This window comes from Gorilla gorilla, chromosome 7, assembly GCF_029281585.2.
Source record: "Gorilla gorilla gorilla isolate KB3781 chromosome 7, NHGRI_mGorGor1-v2.1_pri, whole genome shotgun sequence".
Taxonomy (NCBI): Eukaryota; Metazoa; Chordata; class Mammalia; order Primates; family Hominidae; genus Gorilla; species Gorilla gorilla.
The window spans coordinates 69,412,419-69,433,040 of NC_073231.2; the positions used below are offsets into that span (position 1 = coordinate 69,412,419).

General features: G+C 37.9%; 1 protein-coding gene across 1 annotated transcript in view; it reads left to right on the plus strand.

Moving 5' to 3' along the window:
* Positions 1–20,622, plus strand: part of PXDNL (peroxidasin like) — a 508,880-nt gene that overhangs the window by 432,273 nt on the left and 55,985 nt on the right. Inside the window, exon 18 of the mRNA XM_055349261.2 lies at positions 19,047–19,181. Coding sequence (XP_055205236.2) covers positions 19,047–19,181 — 135 coding nt within the window. The remainder of the gene's footprint in view (positions 1–19,046; positions 19,182–20,622) is intronic.

The following is a 20,622-nucleotide window of genomic DNA, read 5'->3' on the forward strand; positions in this document are numbered from 1 at the left end:
CACTCTCCTATTCCCTTTTCCACTTTTAAGAACTCTTGTGATTACATTGGGCCCACCCAGATAATGCACAATGGTCTTCCCCTCTTGATATCCTTTGGTGAATCACATTGGCAAAATCTCTTTTGCCATGTAAGGTGACATATTCACAGGTTCCAAAGATTAGGCCATGGACATCTTTGAAGGGTGGTGCACTGCTATTACGCAACTGCCAATGTTTGTTTTTATTTTCTGTTTTGCTTCAGCTTTAGCACAGAAGGAGACTATGAGAAACAGCATAACCCAGCACTTGGCAATACAGCAATAAAGGCTCTGATGTCAGACCATGGTGTTATACGTGCTCTCTTCATTTCCTTCTCACTATGGAGGCTTTTGTACTTGTTCTTAGTCTCATACTTCTCATCCCTAATATGAGGATCACTGTATGTGTCTCATCAGTTTACTGAGAAGATGAAATAATTTAAAGTATGTCAAGCACTTAGCAGACTGCCTGGATGCTAAGTCTATGCACACATCTGAGTGCCATGTGTAAGTGAATCTGCATTGGTCTCCAATTATGGAAATTTAGGAAATTAAAATTCAGGAAAATTAAAGAAAAGACATCTCTAAGTAAAGGTGGAAACCTGTCTTTCTATAGGTAGCAATTCTTTCCTTTTCATTTCAGAGTGGCATGACATTCACATAAAATGTATACTTCAGAATGAAAACACAGGAGACTGGCTTTAAATTAAGTAAAATTCATAGTCAGTGACATGTAACTCAGTATTTTCTTTTGCTCAGGAAATATATTTTCAAATGGCTGTAAGTGAGAATACTCCCATTCGTGTACTCTCTAATCTTCTCTTTACACTAAAATTAAGGAACTTTGATATTAATTTTTATGCCAATCAATTTCTCCTAACCTCACAATAGAAATGGCACCACTGTTGCTGTTGAAAATCTGTGCTTTCAAGACAGGGATGCCCTCTCTCACCACTCCTATTCAACATAGTGTTGGAAGTTCTGGCCAGGGCAATTAGGCAGGAGAAAGAAATAAAGGGTATTCAGTTAGAAAAAGAGGAAGTCAAATTGTTCCTGTTTGCAGATGACATGATTGTATATCTAGAAAACCCCATTGTCTCAGCCCAAAATCTCGTTAAGCTGATAAGCAACTTCAGCAAAGTCTCAGGATACAAAATCAATGTACAAAAATCACAAGCATTCTTGTACACCAATAACAGGCAAACAGAGAGCCAAATCATGAGTGAACTCCCATTCACAATTGCTTCAAAGAGAATAAAATACCTAGAAATCCAACTTACAAGGGATGTGAAGGACCTCTTCAAGGAGAACTACAAACCACTGCTCAATGAAATAAAAGAGGATACAAACAAATGGAGGAACATTCCATGCTCATGGGTAGGAAGAATCAATATCATGAAAACGGCCATACTGCCCAAGGTAATTTACAGATTCAATGCCATCCCTATCAAGCTACCAATGCCTTTCTTCACAGAATTGGAAAAAACTATTTTAAAGTTCATATGGAACCAAAAAAGAGCCCGCATCGCCAAGTCAATCCTAAGCCAAAAGAACAAAGCTGGAGGCATCACACTACCTGACTTCAAACTATACTACAAGGCTACAGTAACCAAAACAGCATGTTACTGGTACCAAAACAGAGATATAGATCAATGGAACGGAACACAGCCCTCAGAAATAACGCCGCATATCTACAACTATCTGATCTTTGACAAACCTGAGAAAAACAAGCAATGGGGAAAGGATTCCCTATTTCATAAATGGTACTGGGAAAACTGGCTAGCCATATGTAGAAAGCTGAAACTGGATCCCTTCCTTACACCTTATACAAAAATTAATTCAAGATGGATTAAAGACTTAAACGTTAGAACTAAAACCATAAAAACCCTAGAAGAAAACCTAGGCATTACCATTCAGGACATAGGCATGGGCAAGGACTTCATGTCTAAAACACCAAAGGCAATGGCAACAAAAGCCAAAATTGACAAATGGGATCTAATTAAACTAAAGAGCTTCTGCACAGCAAAAGAAACTACCATCAGAGTGAACAGGCAACCTACAAAATGGGAGAAAATTTTCGCAACCTACTCATCTGACAGAGGGCTAATATCCAGAATCTACAATGAACTCAAACAAATTTACAAGAAAAAACCAAACAACCCCATCAAAAAGCGGGTGAAGGACATGAACAGACACTTCTCAAAAGAAGACATTTCTGCAGCCAAAAAACACATGAAAAAATGCTCACCATCACTGGCCATCAGAGAAATGCAAATCAAAACCACAGTGAGATACCATCTCACACCAGTTAGAATGGCAATCATTAAAAAGTCAGGAAACAACAGGTGCTGGAGAGGATGTGGAGAAATAGGAACACTTTTACACTCTTGGTAGGACTGTAAACTAGTTAAACCATTGTGGAAGTCAGTGTGGCAATTCCTCAGGGATCTAGAACTAGAAATACCATTTGACCCAGCCATCCCATTACTGGGTATATATCCAAAAGACTATAAATCATGCTGCTATAAAGACACATGCACACATATGTTTATTGTGGCACTATTCACAATAGCAAAGACTTGGAACCAACCCAAATGTCCAACATAGACTGGATTAAGAAAATGTGGCACATATACACCATGGAATACTATGCAGCCATAACAAATGATGAGTTCATGTCCTTTGTAGGGACATGGATGAAATTGGAAATCATCATTCTCAGTAAACTATCGCAAGGACAAAAAAGCAAACACCGCATGTTCTCACTCATAGGTGGGAATTGAACAATGAGAACACATGGACACAGGAAGGGGAACATCGCACTCTGGGGACTGTTGTGGGGTGGGGGGCGGGGGGAGGGATAGCCTTAGGAGATATACCTAATGCTAAATGACGAGTTAATGGGTGCAGCACACCAGCATGGCACATGTATACATATGTAACTAACCTGCACATTGTGCACATGTACCCTAAAACTTAAAGTATAATAATAATAAAATAAAATAAAAAAAGAAAATCTGTGCTTTATGCCTTTTAGTGAGGTCGGCTTGTCACCTCATTAAACAAATAGCGATCCTCAGAGAACCTGAATCCACATCACTTCTTGGCTAGAAATGAGGAAGGCAGTCAATGTGCTTTATGTTTTTGTGTGAAGAGAGCCATAACTGTTATCGTGCAAATTTATAGAATACACAGAAAATATTTTAAAGGCTTTATAAATTATAATAAAGATATTTGTGAATTAATATTTGTACTTATTTCATCCAGAATTAATATGGAGAAGGCAGGGAATTTCAGAAAATGTGCTGAAAATACTACCTAGGTGCTTTTTTGGGTTCCTAGTAATTAACTTTGTGATCTTAGGCAAATTGCATGATCTATCTGAGTTTCCACTTCCCTGGGCATATTATTCATTGGTTGCAACAGGAAACTTACTAAATGCTTTTAAATGGCTCTAAAATATTCTCCTTTGCAAATACTTATGAGCCTAAGGCAGACAAAAACTAGTTTGAATCAGTTTAGAATGTTTTTAAAGAGTGAATTAAGTCAACATTTACTTTCATTTTGCATAATGCCAGATGTTCTTTGCAACGTTTGGATAGTTTGGCCTATATCCTCATTTTCTCATTAACAATGAATGGTACTTCATAACATTTTTTAGCTAGAATACAATTTTTTTTTGATGGGGGGGCATGGCTTCCATAGCCAGTGAAGTCATTAGCTTATTTTGTATTTTTAATTACCTGAAATAATAATTGAAAATTAATTAAAATATATAAACATTTGTGCTATATATAATATTAAAACATTTTCTTTGTTTTTCTTGCCTGTTCCATTATGGCGAAATGTGACATAAAAGCTACTTTAAACAGAGAATGATGTGTTTTATAAGGCATTTGACTAATAGCCTCTTTTCACTAGCAGTTTGAGAATTTCTTGGCAAATAATCAGTTCAGTAAAATGAGCTTCCTTTTTGCTAAAACATACATAGAACCATTGAACAAAAAGTAAAACTATAAAGAATGGCTTTAAACATAAAGAAGCTCAAACAAATGGGCAATTCTTATATGTCACAAAGGACAAGGAAACTTAAAAGCCAGGGAGAAATCAGGAATGAATGTGCTTTCTTGGCCCATGATTATCAGTCATAGACATTGCACCGAGGGATCAGAAGTTGAGGTTTTAGTACCCATACAGGGTAAGGGGATACAGAATCCACCTAGTCAGAGGCCTGAAACAGAGTTCTCTGCAGAAAGCCTGAAATCCTGCCTCATCTCTGCAAGGATGAAGGGAACTGGAAAATGCCTTCCCATCAGGAAAGAGGAAGCAGCAATATGGTTTCTCAAGTAAACATCAGGGACTGAGGCTGAAATGAAACAGGAAAATTTTTGAAATTCGAAGCCCAGCCTGTGTTACACAGGAAAAGAATCTGAATTTACTCAAACATCATGGTGCTGGAAAGACAAGAAGATAAATTAACATGAAAAACAGCCCAGGGGCACATGAAACCCCTGAAATCCTCGCACAAGCTCATGTCAAATCACTCTCTAGGCATTCTTTTACTACCCGGTGCATACAGACAATCACCGGAATGACAAACCAAACTCCCGAGAAGTTCTCTCCTTCTCACACATGCAAGTTAAAATTCATTTCAGCAAATATGTAGCTGCAAGATAGTCAGCAATGAGAATAAATGAAAAGCAACAAAACAAAACAAAATTAAAATGGAACTTATGGAGATTAAAACAATAGGAGAGACTCTGTGCATTTAACATTAAATTAAGTAAGAGAATGAATAGAAACCATGTTAAAAGGAAAAGGTGAAAATACAGGTATCTGAAAAACTGAATTTCAAGACATGATATATATAATTTAAATTAAGATCTCAGTAGATAGTGAAACAGCATACTAGAAATAGCTGAATTAAAAAAATAGTGAACTGGAAGATAAATCTGAAGAATTCACTCAGTGTGTAGTACAGACAGATGAGAATAATAAGTAATAAGGGAGATTTAGAGATAGGGAGAAAAGATTGAAAACATCAAATATTTATAGAAGTTCCAAGTGGTAGAAAACAGGAATGAGAGAGAGAGACCCAGTTTGAAGGGTTAGCAATAGAAGAGTTATAAAATTGAAGAAAGACTTGAGTCCTCACATTTAATGAACAAAACCAGTACCAATGTACTCATCTGCAGAACATCTCACTTAGGAAGTAGAATGTATGTATTTGAAACCTGTATCAGTCTAGATATGCGAGATTATGGTAATCAACAACCAAAATCTCACAGGATGAGCATAGCAGATATTTTTCACTTACGTTAAGTGTCTAACCCAAGTTGGAAAGAATAAATACAAAAGCAAAAGTTAATAAAGTAAAAAGTTGAAAAAAAAGACTAATTGATTAATATATTCCCAAACTGAAAGTTAAGTTACAAAAACATAAAAAAACCAGATTTCTAAGAAATTACTATTTGTGTTTTTATAAAGATAGCTTGAAAATAATAGTAATTGAATAATTTTCTATTTGGTCTTCGAATAATAAGAAAGCCAATATCAAAACAGAGCCTACATCAATTTGAAATCATTGAAAAATTACTTTTAATAGTTTCTGAGTTCTAGCTAGACAAAATATTTCAAATTTTAAAGAGCACATTATACAGTATTATGGAATATATAAAAAGATGATAACCTACTTGATCTATTAGCTGAAATTAGCATGCCTCTGGTATAAACCTTAAGAAAGGATCTGTAATGTTAACCCTGAAGTGATTTTTTATAGGGAATAACATTAAAAAAATGCTTGTCAGTCAAATCATGAATAGTTTAAGAATAGTGCAACATGATTAAGGAGGAATAATTAATATAAGTCCAGAATATAAAACTGAGTTAGTATCAATATAGGGCATTATATTAGAATATACAGTTATAAAACCCATTCAGTCATCTCAGAGTATACCAAAATGACATTTGGTAAAACTTGAAAACATATTTAAGGTGAAAATAAAAACAACAAAAACATTTTTAGCGGTTTTGAAATAGAAACATCTTTTTACCATAATATTCATGTATTCATTCAATTAGTAATTACGTTAATTCATAAATATGTATTATATCTACTTTATTCCACCTATTTGCTTAATAAAAGGTACGCAACTGATACTGTAGTGAATGATGAAGCACTCACTGGCTTAGAACCGGCAAAAATCTAGCAATTGTGAGACCAGTCTCCCCTACTGCATCTGTGACAAACACTGCTAAACTCTCTCAGGACTTTTTCCTACCGAACATAGAGGCAATCTCTGACTTCTTCTAGACATGGCTCTCATGACAGCCAGCAGTTACTCTATTTGATGGGACCTGGCATACAAAATGAGACCTCCTTATAGCCCCTCACTGGAGCATGCCCACCTGGAAACAAAACATGGCTCTATTACCATAGTTAACATTGCTTTTAAATTTCAATGCAGTAGGCCCTATTGGGACTTATGAGCTGGAGAAACAAAATGAAGCCTGCTCATTTTTATAACTGCATAATTTTCATCAGTCTAGAATGTTGTCTAAAAGGGAGAATTGTAAGAGTGGGTGGTAATTATGAGATCTATGCAGTGGCATGGTTTGTTGTGGACAGTTGAGGAGGTCCTAACTATAGGCTTCCTTTGCTGAATGAAGGATAAGCTTAGTTCATCTCTGACTGTGAAAGAGTCAGTGGGAAATCAGATTTGAGTGGAGAAGTTCTCACATCGTAATGGACTTCATAAGACTGGAAAAAAGTCAGAGCATCAAGCCAAAATAGTTTTGCAGTTTTGAGGACATAAATGAAATTTATAAATCAAGTGTATACAGTTGATTAAATAAAATAATAGAAATAAAATGCTTGTCACTTGGCTGGCATGTAGAAAAGACTCTTTCTTTTTTTTTTTTTTGAGACGGAGTCGTGCTCTGTCATCTGTCACTCAGGCTGGAGTGCAGTGGTGCTATCTTGGCTCACTGCAACCTCCACCTCCTGGGTTCAAGCAGTTCTTCTGCCTCAGCCTCCCTAGTAGCTGGGACTACAGGTGCGTGCCACCATGCTTGGCTAATTTTTGTATTTTTAGTAGAGACAAGGTTTCCATCTATCATCTATTTATCCACTTACCTACCTATATATCTATTATCTATTTCTATTATCTCTTATCTATCTATATCATCTCTACCTCTCTTTATCAGTCATCTATCACTTGCTTCTAATTCTCTGTCATCTCTCTATATCTATCTTTATCTCTTTTTCTATCAGTCATCTATCTATCTTACTACTGCCAGTATCATGACATAGGGGTGTGATTTCTGAAGCTTAGAATAAATCACCCGGCCGGGCACAGTGGCTCACGCCTGTAATCCCAGCACTTTGGGAGGCCAAGGCAGGCGGATCACGAGGTCAGGAGTTTGAGACCAGCCTTGCCAATATGGTGAAACCCCATCTCTACTAAAAATACAAAAATTAGCTGGGCATGGTGGCACATGCCTGTAGTCCCAGCTACTCCGGAGGCTGAGGCAGAAGAATTGCTTGAACCTGGGAGGCAGAGGTTGTGGTGAGCTGAGATCACGCCACTGCACTCTAGCCTGGGTAACAGAGCAAGAGTCTTATGTCAAAAAAAAAAAAAGAAGAATAAATCACCCAACATTTCTGTTAAATGTCCACCAATGGAGAGCTATTCTTTTATTTGTTATCTGCTTTTATATCAATACCATGGTCTATTAGTCCATTTTCATGCTGCTTGATAAACACATACCGGAGATTGGGTAATTTATAAAGAAAAAGAGGTTTAATGAACTTACAGTTCCACTCGGCTGGGAGGCCTCACAATCATGGTGGAAGGTGAAAGGCATGTCTTAACTGGTGGCAGGCAAGAGAGAATGAGAGCCAAGTGAAAGGAGAAACCCCTTATAAAACCATTAGCTCTTGTGAGACTTACTCAGTACCAGGAGAACAGTATGGGGAAACCACCCTATGATTCAGTTATCTTCCACCAGATCCCCTCCACAACACATGGGAATTATGGGAGCTACAATTCAAGATGAGATTTGGACAGGGACACAGCCAAACCATATCACATGGTACAAAAACGTAGTTTATGTTTTAAATATCTGTTTATGCCTTCTGACTGGCCTATGCTCTTTAAATCAGGGGCTGTTAATTAGTCGTTTTTTAGTCTAGATTGGTGGCTAGAAAACTCAGGGAATCCTTAGGAATATGTGGATTGAATGGAAAGTTAATCTTTAATTTCTCAATCAGAAATTAAAAGCATGATTTATTACTGTAGATTACTTACCCCAGAATGTATGCTAACTAATCTTATGTAGTGTGTAAACATAACATTTAATGACATTGTCCTACACAGTGGAAAGTGTTTTTTTTTTTCCCCCTTTTTAGCTATTTTTCTGCTTCTGTGGTTATGATGTAGGGAGTCTCACCTGGAGACTGTGTGTCTTTAACACTTGATGTTTATTTAGTCAACCTTTTAAATAAAAGGAGAATATGTCTCAGGCCCAGGATTTCAAAGGGTTACTGTATGTAGCCAGAAGAGAAAGCAAATTTCTCCACTGGAGTTAAAAAATGATTTAATTGTTAATAGCTGTCATGCTGTAGGTATTGTTCAAATATGCTATTGTTCAATACATGTGAATTTTTATTGGATATGGACCTGTCTCTTTTCTTATGTGGAAGTCTGTCTGAGTCTCAATGACTGCCTGGACTTATCTCTGTCTTGTTGTTGATGTCTCTGCCTTCATTGATTTTATTCTGTTTCTTAATTTTCTTCTTATATTTATATCCCTTCTTTCCTTTTTCCTCTAATCAAAAAACAAAGTACAAATGATTATTTTTATTACTAGACATAATTACAGAGTTCTATATTCTGTACTCTGCTTTTAAAAATTTGATGACTATCACATTTTAGTTCTATGTAAAATCTTATATAAATAGCTTAGATTATTTTCCTCCTTTAAAGTAGTACTAGAAAGAAAAGTTCCTCCTCCCATAAAAGCAAAAAATGAATAGTGTTATATACTTGTTTAAAAACAAAAGTCGCTTGAGTCATTTTTCCCATTTGTTTACTTTTCTGTGCTATTTCTGTTACAGAGATGTTTGTTAACATAGAGCTTTATATATAGTTTTCTAAAATGCATACGTTTTTAATTGTAGAAGAATTTATTTTTACAAAAATGTGATGTCCTTAAGATTTTTGAGGAAATTAGATATCTAGAGTCCCGAGATAGCTTTTAATAAAAAGTATTCTGGGAAAATTTTCTTCCAAGTAAAGAAACAATTTTTCTGTCTGGTGTTGTTAATGACAAATTAACCATAAGATTTTTTTTGTCATTCACCTTTATTTCAGTGCTGGTAACCATAAGATTATTTTGTACCATGTGTCTGATCTGACTAATCATGCTAGTGGGGTAGGATGTTTTCATTGTTTTAATTTCTCTGATGTAAAATGTCATTTACTTCCCTTAAATTGATGCAGTCATCCTGAGGCAGAGAAAATTTTGTTCTGTGTGAGAGTACACAAGGGCATTTTGCCTTTTTTGCCAAAAGACATGTTTCAAATATATTTTTTCTCTAAAAGCTACTAAATGATCATATTTGCTCTGAAAATCCAGATGTCTCTCAGAAAGCTTTTCCACAAGGACACTTTATCACAAAGCACCTTTCCTTTGTGTTTTGGGGAAGGATTTTTATTTGTTTCATTAACACCATACATTGCTGCATATCTATCTTGCACTCTCTGAATCAGGTGAGCATGTATAACCCTGAAAAGATTCCATACAGGACCTCTGCCCTTGTGTCTCTGTGAATGATCCAGCTGAATGAAAGTTATTATTATTATTATCCTTCCTTCTAAAGCCAACTTTAAGTCAAACTGTCATTATGAAATTAGATATGGATTGACACTGTGGTCTCTGTGGCAAGAAATAGTTCATTTCAAGGTCTGCAAATCTTTTCTTTCAACTCTCTGTATATCAAAATACCGACAAAAGCACTTTTTTTTAAATATAGCTAGACTGTTTACTCTTATTATTCCATGTGTGTTTTTGGTTTGCAATCATGGAAAAGGTTAAAAGGTAAATTTAAACACAGTTAGATGGTACATTACCAAAGCCAGGAGATTTTATGATGGCAGTTTGCAGCCCTGCTTTGGGCAGTACTCTCTCATGTTGTCTGCATTTAGGGGAATTCTGGCCAAAGGTACCAGCGCCCTTTGTATTTGCTGCTGCACACAACAGAAAGGGGCTTGGTGTGTATTGTTATTCTCACTTTCAGGGACAGTGCCCTCGGATGCCATCTCAGATTACAGATGTCTTTGCTGTCTGTCATAAAACCATGCCGCTTTGTATTGGATTATCATTTTAAGGTATGGAACAAATGTTTAACATTAGGTTTGGGGGCGAAAGTTGACAAGTGAAATGACATACCAAAGCTATTAATACAGAAGCTGCTTTATAATCTTACTAATGACCAATTATAACCACAAAAGAAGAGCTACAATGTCTACGATTGAAAAAGTTAAAAAAAAAATAGAATTGACATTCTCCAGAGTAATGCAGATGAATTAATAAGAAATGTTTTGAGAGCTTATGGATCTCAGACTTCCCTCTAAGGAAAGTGGAGAGGACTTATTTTTCCAGACATAGGCTCTACATGATTAATAAGTTACTTATATAGGATATGCACGAAGACTCCCAACATTTCTTGGAGCTGCTGTGGTGAGCCATGGTAAAGTAATATAGAACAATAAGGATAGGAATAGTTAATGTTTAGCTGAATTATTTAAGACATGAGAAACAGATCAATGATGAAGAACTGAAATTAACAAAGCCAGGATTATACTCTCTGGGAAAGTTCAATGTTCTAACTTCTAAAACTTCTAAGTACTATTTTTTTCTGGACTCTTATAGTTCATAGACATAAATCTGACCCTATGTAACTTTCTGATTTCCATTATTATTATTTCTCATATTCTGCATAATTTAATTCTAACCATTCGGAGATCAATATATCTTTTTTTTAACTTATTTTAAAGAAGTAATGCAGGGGTGTATGATAAGTCTCTGTACCTTTCACTCAGTTTTGCTGTGAACCTAAAACTGCTGTACAAAATCAAGCCTATTAAAAAATTGATTGAAGGGTCTCTTCAAAGATACATTAAAATTACATTATACTAAAAATAAGCAGGTGTAAGATTTAGGACAATAGTCTCATTTTTGGCAGGCAAATTGTTTTAAAAATTAGGAGTGAATTTAGCATAAAGTCAATGGAAGGTCATAATTATATTAGTTTTCTAGGCTGTCGTAACAACGGACCACACACTGGGTGGCTTAAGACATCAGAAGTTTATCATCCCACAGCTCTGGAGTCTGGAAGTCTGGAAGTCTGGAATCAACGTGTCAGCAGGGCCACGCTTCCTCAGCATCTTGGAGGAGAGAATCCTTTGCTTTTCCTAGTTTCTGGTGGTTTCCCGGCAACCCTTGGTTTCCCTGGCTTGCAGCTGCAGTGCCTCAGTCCCTGCCTCTGCTGTAGGACAGCATTCTCACTCTCGGTCTCTGTTCAAACTGCCCTTTTAAACATAAGGACACCATGGCCCGGAGCGGTGGCTCACGCCTGTAATCCCAGCGCTGTGGGAGGCCAACGCAGGCAGATCACAAGGTCAGGAGATCGAGACCATCCTGGGTTAACATGGTGAAACCCCGTCTCTGCACATGCATACATATGTAACAAACCTGCACGTTCGTGCACATGTACCCTAAAACTTAAAGTATAATAATAATTTAAAAATTCACTATTGTTATGAAAGTTAAAGTCAGCAGTAGCCATAATTTAGCAGTTAACCTGTCATTAGTGTTTCTATTTTTCTTATTAAATCATATCTTTTGGGCCTCTGGTCAAAAAAAAAAAAAAATTAGCTGGGCGTGGTGACGGGCGCCTATAGTCCCAGCTACTCAGGAGGCTGAGACAGGAGAATGGCATGAACCCGGGAGGTGGAACTTTCAGTGAGCCGAGATTGCACCACTGCACTCTAGCCTGGGCGACAGAGTGAGACTCTGTCTCAAAAATAAATAAATAAATAAATAAATAAATAAATAAATAAATAGATAAATAAATAAAGACACCAGTCATATTGGATCAGGGTCCACCCTAATGACCTAATCTTAACTTGATTACATCAGCAAAGATCCTACCTCCAAATAGTATTACCATATTAGCAGATACTGGGGGGCAGTACTTCCCCATGTTAATATCTTTTCATGGGAACACAACTCAACTCATAGCAATAATTAAAATTTAGTTCTTACCTAACAAAATATTGTTTACTTATTTTGGAGGTTGGTGCCGCCTTGGACAAAATTTTTTTTTTTACTCATTTTATTGGAAACACAGGATAAGACACAGAACAATAAAGAGAAACAAAATGCTTTGGCAAAAGACTCTAGAAGACCTAAGTGAGAAAGAAGATTTTCAGAAAAAGTTTTGACATATGCTCTTCAATCAAACCTAGTGTTCCATTTATAAATGTAATTTGGGTGGTTCCAAAGGCCCATGGAGTCATTTAGGGAATGCAAAAGAAGGAACACTATCTAACTTACTTTCTCAGGCCAATAACATTTTGATATTAAAATAAACAATAACAGTACGAGGCAAGGAAATTTACAAGACAACATCTCATATAAATGTATATAAAAATTATAAACAAAGCATTGAAAACTCAAGTTGAATGCCATATATACATACATATATAACATGATCATAATAGGTTCGTTTCAGTAATATAATTTGTCCAAGATTTTTAAAGTGTTGATATAATTTAGGTCATAAGCTGATTAAAAAGAAAAAGGTGATCATTTCAGTATTGGCATAAAAAACATTCCATGTAAAATGCAACATTTCTCTAGAATTTAAGAAAGGCTGTTAGAATTCTAGGAAAAATGAAACATCCTAACTAAATAAAGAACATCTCAAAAATATATTGTAAGCATTAATTGTTAGAAGCATTCCATTTAAAAACATGAATAGACATAAATGGCAGCAACTTCAAAATTGTATTGAAAAGTACAATCAAGACAATAACATAAGAAAAAGATAAAGATCAGAAAGGATAAAACTGCCATATTACTTTTTTTTGCAAATACTCTATGTAGTAAATGGGAATGAATATAAAGAAAAATTGCTCTTCCAAAGAGAAGAAAAGGTAAAGAAGAAGTCTAACAAGTTGTGCATTGTGTTGTAATGATAATTAGAAGACTTACAGATAGTTATTAAAGAGTGGAGACAATGAACATTCTCAGGTGTAGAAAGATTCAGTAATATTGATAGGTCAGTACTTCCCACAAATGATATACTTATTGTAGTGCCAATGAAGAGCTTAGTAGTGCTTCTTTGTGGCATCAACAGCTGATTTTAAAATTAAACTGGTAAAGCTGATGGCCAAGAGGAACATGGTAGGGTGGCTTGATGTTCCAGTTAGCAACCCTTCCTATAAAGCAAACTTGTCCAACCTGCAGCTTGTGGGAGGCACGCAGCCCAGGATGGCTTTGACTGTGGTCCCATACAAATTCATAGACTTTCTTAAAATATTATGAGTTTTTTGTGATTTTTTTTTTTTTTAGCTCGTCAGCTATTCTTAGTGTTCGTGTATTTTATGTGTGGCCCAAGACAATTCTTCTTTTTTCAATGTGGCCCAGGGAAGCCAAGAGATTGGATACCCTGATATAAAGCTTTTAGTAATTAAGACAATAGAATAGAAAAGAAAGCCACAAGAAAAAGGGCTCATATATGGAAATATCCTATTTGAAAGAGCTGCAAGAAACATTAGTGAGAAGTGAGGACATATTCAGTAAGTGGTGCGGTACCGAGTGGCTACCCTTGGATTAAAAATGAGTATGGATTCTGATCTCATATCATATATGAAAATCAATTCCAGATAGATATGGGAATTACATCTGAGAGGCAAAATTTTAACTTCACAAAAAATAAAAGAGAATATCTCTATGGCATTGGGGAAAGAAAGAAATTTTTAGTAAGGTACACAAAACTGTAAAATTGATATAAAAGTTGATAAAATGACCTTAAGATTAAGAAAATATTTTCATCAGAATCTAACATAATGAGAATGATTAAAAGCACCACAAATACAAGGAATACATTTGGACATAGATCACAGTATTAGCATTCAGAATATATGGAGAATTAACAGTAAGAAAAAAAACCAATTAAAAAAGGGTAAAAGGTATAAATACACATTTCACGTAAGAAAAAAACTAAATTTTCAATCAACACGTAGAAGATATTCAATTGCATAATTAGGAAGATCCAGAATCATAATGAAACACCATTTCACACCCGTCAGATTACCAAAAATTTTTTGAAAAAGACATATTTTCAGGTTAGCCCTAGGAAAATAATTGTCCCTTACTTCTAAATCTCTCACCACAGCCTTCTCCAAATCTGTAAGATCAACAAAGAGAGCACAAAATAACACGACTCATACCTTCAATTAGTGAGACACAGAAAATGGCATGAGTTTCAATGGCAAGTTTGAAAATAACAAGTTATCGGAGCTGCCACTGGAACTCCACGTTCACTGGAAGTTTGTGGATTGGGAAAAAGAAGGGTATGCTAATTAAAAAAATCTCCATGGACAAAGAAATGGGAAGGACAGAAGAAAAAATACAGAAAAGGCTGGGGCATCCTAGCGCTGTGGCAAGAGGAGCCCTTGAGCGCAGGAGCTTGAAGCTACAGTGAGCTGTGATTGTGTGTCCGGAATTGGTGGGTTCTTGGTCTCACTGACTTCAAGAACGAAGCCGCAGACCCTCGCGGTGAGTGTTACAGTTCTTAAAGGTGATGTGTCCGGAGTTTGTTCCTTCTGATGTTCCGACATGTTCGGAGTTTCTTCCTTCTGGTGGGTTCATAGTCTTGCTGGCTTCAGGAGTGAAGCTGCAGACCTTCGCGGTGAGTGTTACAGCTTTTAAGGCCGCACGTCTGGTGTTGTTCGTTCCTCCCGTCCTGTCCCAGTGGGTTCCTGGTCTTGCTGGCCTCAGCAGTGAAGTTGCAGATTTTCACAGTTAGTGTTACAGCTCACAAAGCCAGGGCACACCCAAAGAGTGAGCAACAGCAAGATTTATTGTAAAGCGCAAAAGAACAAATGTGGAATGGGACCCCAGAGGGTTGCCACTGCTGGCTGGGGCAGCCTGCTTTTTTACCCTTTTCTGGCCCCACCCACATCCTGCTGATTGGTCCATTTTACAGAGAGCTGATTGGTCTGTTTTGACAGGGTGCTGATTGGTGAGTTTACAATCCCTGAGCTAGGCACAAAAGTTCTCCAAGTCCCCACTAGATTAGCTAGACAGAGCAGTGACTGGTGCATTTACAAACCTTGAGCTAGACACAGGGTGCTGATTGGTGCATTTACAAACCTTGAGCTAGACACAGAGTGCTGATTGGTGTATTTACAATCCCTTAGCTAGACATAAAGGTTCTCCAAGTCCCCACCAGATTAGCTTGATACAGAGTGCTGATTGGTGCATTTACAGACCTTGAGCTAGACACAGAGTGCTGATTGGTGTATTTACAATCCCATAGCTAGACATAAAGGTTCTCCAAGGCCCCACCAGATTAGCTAGATACAGAGTGCTGATTAGTGCATTTACAAACCTTGAGCTAGACACAGAGTGCTAATTGGTGTATTTACAATCCCTTAGCTGGACATAAAGGTTCTCCAAGTCCCCACTAGACTCAGGAGCCCAGCTGGCTTCACCCAGTGGATACCGCACGGGGCCGCAGGTGGAGCTGCCTGCCAGTCCCCTGCCCTGCTCCTGCACTCCTCAGCCCTTGGGCAGTTGATGGGACCTGGTGCTGTGGAGCAGGAGCAGGCGGTGGCGCTCGTCTGGGAGGCTGGGGCTGCGCAGGAGCCCACGGTGTGGGGGAGGCTCAGGCATGGCAGGCTGCAGGTCCCCAGCCCTGCCCCGCAGGGAGGCAGCTGAGGCCCCTCGAGAATTGGAGCGCAGCGCTGGCCAGCCGGAACTGCTGGGGGACCCGGCACACCCTCCGCAGCTGCTGGCTCAGGTGCTAAGCCCCTCACTGCCTGGGACCGGTGGTGCCGGCGGGCTGCTCTCGGTGTGTGCTAGCTGAGCCCACGCCCACCCGGAACTCGCGCTGGCCCGCAAGCACCCTGCGCAGCCCCGGTTCCTGCCTGCACCTCTCCCTCCACACCTCCCTGCAAGCTGAGGGAGCCGGCTCTGGCCTCGTTCAGCTCAGAGAGGGGTTCCCACAGTGCGGCGGCGGGCTGAAGGGCCCCTCAAGCGCCGCCAGAGTGGGCTCTGGCCACTGAGGCTGAGGAGGCAGAGACAGTGGGTGAGGGCTGCCAGGGCTGCCAGCACGCTGTCACCTCTCAATTGCACCACTGCAGCCCAGCATGGGTGAGAAAGTGAGACCCTGTCTCTTAAAAAGAAAAAAAAAAATCCCCTGGAAGGAAAAACTCCAGCACCAAGTACTAAGTTGTCAGGTGAAATTCTGGAAACCTGGAAGTTATCAACACCAGTTACAAATCTGAGAGTGTCCAGAAATGGCTTTGGCTTTGTGTGTGTGTGTGTGTGTGTGTGTGTGTGTGTGTGTGTGTGTAAAGGGTAGAGTGCCACTTCAGATTTGATGGTGACATTAAAGCAGAATGAAATGAAATTAAGGATGCTCTAGCACTTAAAGAGAAACAAGGCTGGGCGCGGTGGCTCACGCCTGTAATCCCAGCACTTTGGGAGGCTGAGGAGGGTGGATCAGGAGGTCAGGAGATCGAGACCATCCTGGCTAACACGGTCTCTACTAAAAATACAAAAAATTAGCCGGGCATTGTGGCGGGCGCCTGTAGTCCCAGCTACTCGGGAGGCTGAGGCAGGAGAATGGCGTGAACCCGGGAGGTGGAGCTTGCAGTGAACTGAGATCCTGCCACTGCACTACAGCCTGGGGGACAGAGCAAGACTCTGTATAAAAAAAAAAAAAAAAAAAAGAGAAGAGAAACAAAACATGTTAACTCTCACTTCTCCCCATCACCACCAAAACAGACATCAAAAAGACTGCACTTCCCTGTAGTGAAAGAAGAGTATGCTACCCAACCAGAAATTCATTTCGTGAAATGCATAGGAATTAAAAGAGAGAGAGAGAGAGATGTATTTCAAATAAAGCTATGTAACAAGAAAACAGAAATGCAAATCAAAACATTTCAGAGGAAAAATCTCTCAGAAAAAGAATTGAAACAGGAGGAAACAATAACACAACATTCAAACCGGAATTAAACAGCACTCAAACATTCAAGCAGGCACTTGGAAATCTAAAAAGTCCATCTATTATCAGAAACCAAGAAGGAGAAAGTGGGGAAGGGCAGCAGTGATGAGAGTTGACTAACAAAATAAAGTAAAATGGAATAAGTTACAATGTGTCAAGGAATAATGTGCCTGCCTGTTTCAGGCTGTACAGCTCTCCAGGTGACATTGAGAATTTTGATATGCTTCTTGTGGATGTATGAATTGTACATCCATTTTGGATAGCAGTTTGGCATTGTCTTTTAAAATTGAAGATATACATATGGATATCTATCATAGAGTAATTCTGTGTACTCATTATGGGAATATGAATCATACATCAATTTCATATAGCAGTTTGGCATTAACTATTAAAATTGAAGATACTATACTCTGCCCTCAGAATTCTAGCTCTTGCACAACATAATCTAGAGCAGGGATCTGCAAACCACAGCCAAGTGGCCAAATCTGACCTACTTTTCTAATTTTGTAAATAAAGTTTTATTGGAACACAACTATGTCTGTTTGTTTATATGTTGTCTATGGCTGCTTTTATGCAAAACAGGAGTTGGGTAGTTGCAACAGAACCCACAGTTGTCCCACAAAGCTGAAAATACTGGCTCTCTGGCCCTTTATGGTAAAAATTTTCTGACGCCGCCTAGTCTAGAGAAACTCTTGTGCATATGAAGAAACATGTAGAGAATGTTCATAGTGTAAAAGTTGAAAACCTCACAAGTATTCATCACCAGTGTAACTAAACTAAATTGGAATGGTTTCCAATAATAGACTGTTTACTATACAGCAGAGAAAATGAAGAAAGTACAAATATATGCAACCACACAATTGCTTCGCCAAGTAAACTGTTGAGTGAGAAAAAGGAGGTATGAATACTATATTTCCATTTGTGACAAGGTTAAAACATGCAAACTAAACTATTTGTAGTTTAGGGAATCATATGTATGAAATAAAATAAAACAAGGGACAAGTTAAGTTGGTGTCATGTTTATCATTAGAGAACAGAAAAAAAAACAATCAGAGTGGCTCCTACTGGGAGTGTCAAGCATATGGACATATTTTCTTTCTCTGAGTGGTGAGCCAAGGCTGTTGGCTTATAATCAACATTTGCATTGTGCTTTTTTGTTTGTTTGTTGTTTTTAAAAATTGCTTCAAATCTTAGATCAAATACTTATTGCCTTTTTATCAAGAGAAAACTTACCTAACACTTATTATCTTATCATCTCCGCAAATTATGATTTTCTATTAACTTTTTAGCATACCTAGCATATACACGGACGTGGACATTTCTCAGTGATGAATTGTTAATTTTCTATGTATTTCTGAAGGATTAGCTAGATGCATTTATACATGACATAACACACACACACTTGCATATATATATATATATATATATACAGTTATACTCCATATGTTTGGAGAATAATTGTAAAGAATTGCACAGGGGACATTGCATGAGGCTTGGTGTCATATGTCCTTGGTTAGGTTATGACTCTGCCTCCTGCCTATGGGGTGATCCCTGAGGGTTCCTTCATTTAAGTGCTTTCTCCCGTGAAATGAGAATACAGTAATCATATCTACTTTTCTTTTTGTGTGTGGATAAAATAATGCTTGGTGGTCATTCACATAAGGAATATTTTCAATTCCACTTCCAGTCTCAGGCGTGCGCTGTCTGCCTGTCTCTGTTCCAGGTTGTACGGCTCTCCAGGTGACATTGACCTCTGGCCCGCCCTTATGGTTGAAGACCTGATTCCCGGTACGAGAGTGGGACCAACACTTATGTGCCTGTTTGTTACCCAGTTTCAGCGGCTAAGAGATGGAGATAGGTGAAGGATTATCTGTTATACTTATTAAATATCACAAAAGTTGTTTTTGACCCAAAATGTATATGTTTAACATTGTGATTCATATTTTTATGATTTAATGCATATTGAGTATAATGAATATCAGACAGCATTAGGTGACAGAACTTTTGTAACCACCAATATTATCAGATAACATTTATTTTTGTAAATCTTTGTAAGAAGAGAAGAAACAATTTCTCAAAAGGCAATAGAAGTTGGTGATTGAGAGAATGAAGGCTAGATGGACTACGTTGTGCTTAAATCTGAGTCTCACCACTTACAGCTGTTTAACTTTAGACATGTATCACTCAGAACCAGGTTCCTCATCTGTAAAGTGTGAATAACCATTGTACCTATTCCATAGGACATCTGCAGCCTTCAATGATGTTGAGAAGGAAGGAATTGATAGCAGCCTTGAGATTCCCTCCCTTCATTCTCATGGAGGAAGACCTGATGACCCTAGACCAGATCTCCTTGTAAAATTACATTATGAGGGCATTTACGAGTGGAAAGATAACTGGGAACTCTTCTCTAAAATGTCTTGGTTTATCTAAAGTGTTCATTGTAAATAAATTTAATCATGAAATAATGGGAAACAGCAGGCTGGAGAATGTAAGTTAGTCATGTAATCTGTTTACTGTTCCAAGACTAACCAAGAATAAAAACCAAGAAATACAAACCTAAGCAGCCTCTCCTGAGTGGACACGTGCTCTTGTATTGTTTGGAATCAAGTATGTTCCAGGGCATGGTATCTTTGAATCATTAGTGAAGCTTAGTGTTGAGTAAGATCTAGGAATCTTGTGAATCTGTTTGACAATATAACCTTTTGTATTATTTCAGTGATGATGTATATAAGACTTGAAACAAAGCCCAGAGCTTAGTTTTTAATTAAAGTTACAATAAAAATTATTCTTTACTTTAAATCCCTTCCCTTTACAAATTATAGAGAAAGTAGCAAAGGATTTAATTCCCTTTATTGCACATTGGTAACAATTAATAGTATATTTCATTAATTTTTTAAAATCATTTTTAACACTGAATTTCTTGACTCACATAATTGGGTTAATGTGCTCAATTGGCAATAGTTTAAAAATATGTGTAGTCAAAGACTGAAAATAATTGAAAAAGCTTCAGTTTGGGGGTTAAGCTGTTTTCCCCATATATATTAGTTTGCCAGGCTGTTGTAACAAAGTCCTGTAGCTTGGATAGCTTAGACAACAGAAATTTGTTATTCTTACAATTCTGGAGGTTAGATGCTGATCAAGGCATCAGCAGGGTTGATTCCTACTGGGGCGTCTCTTCCGGCTTGTATATGGCATCTTCTCCCTGTGTCTTCACGTGGTCTTCCCTCTGTTATCTATGTCCACATTTCCTTTTCTTATAAGGACACCAGACATACTGGGTTAGGGCTCACACACGTGAT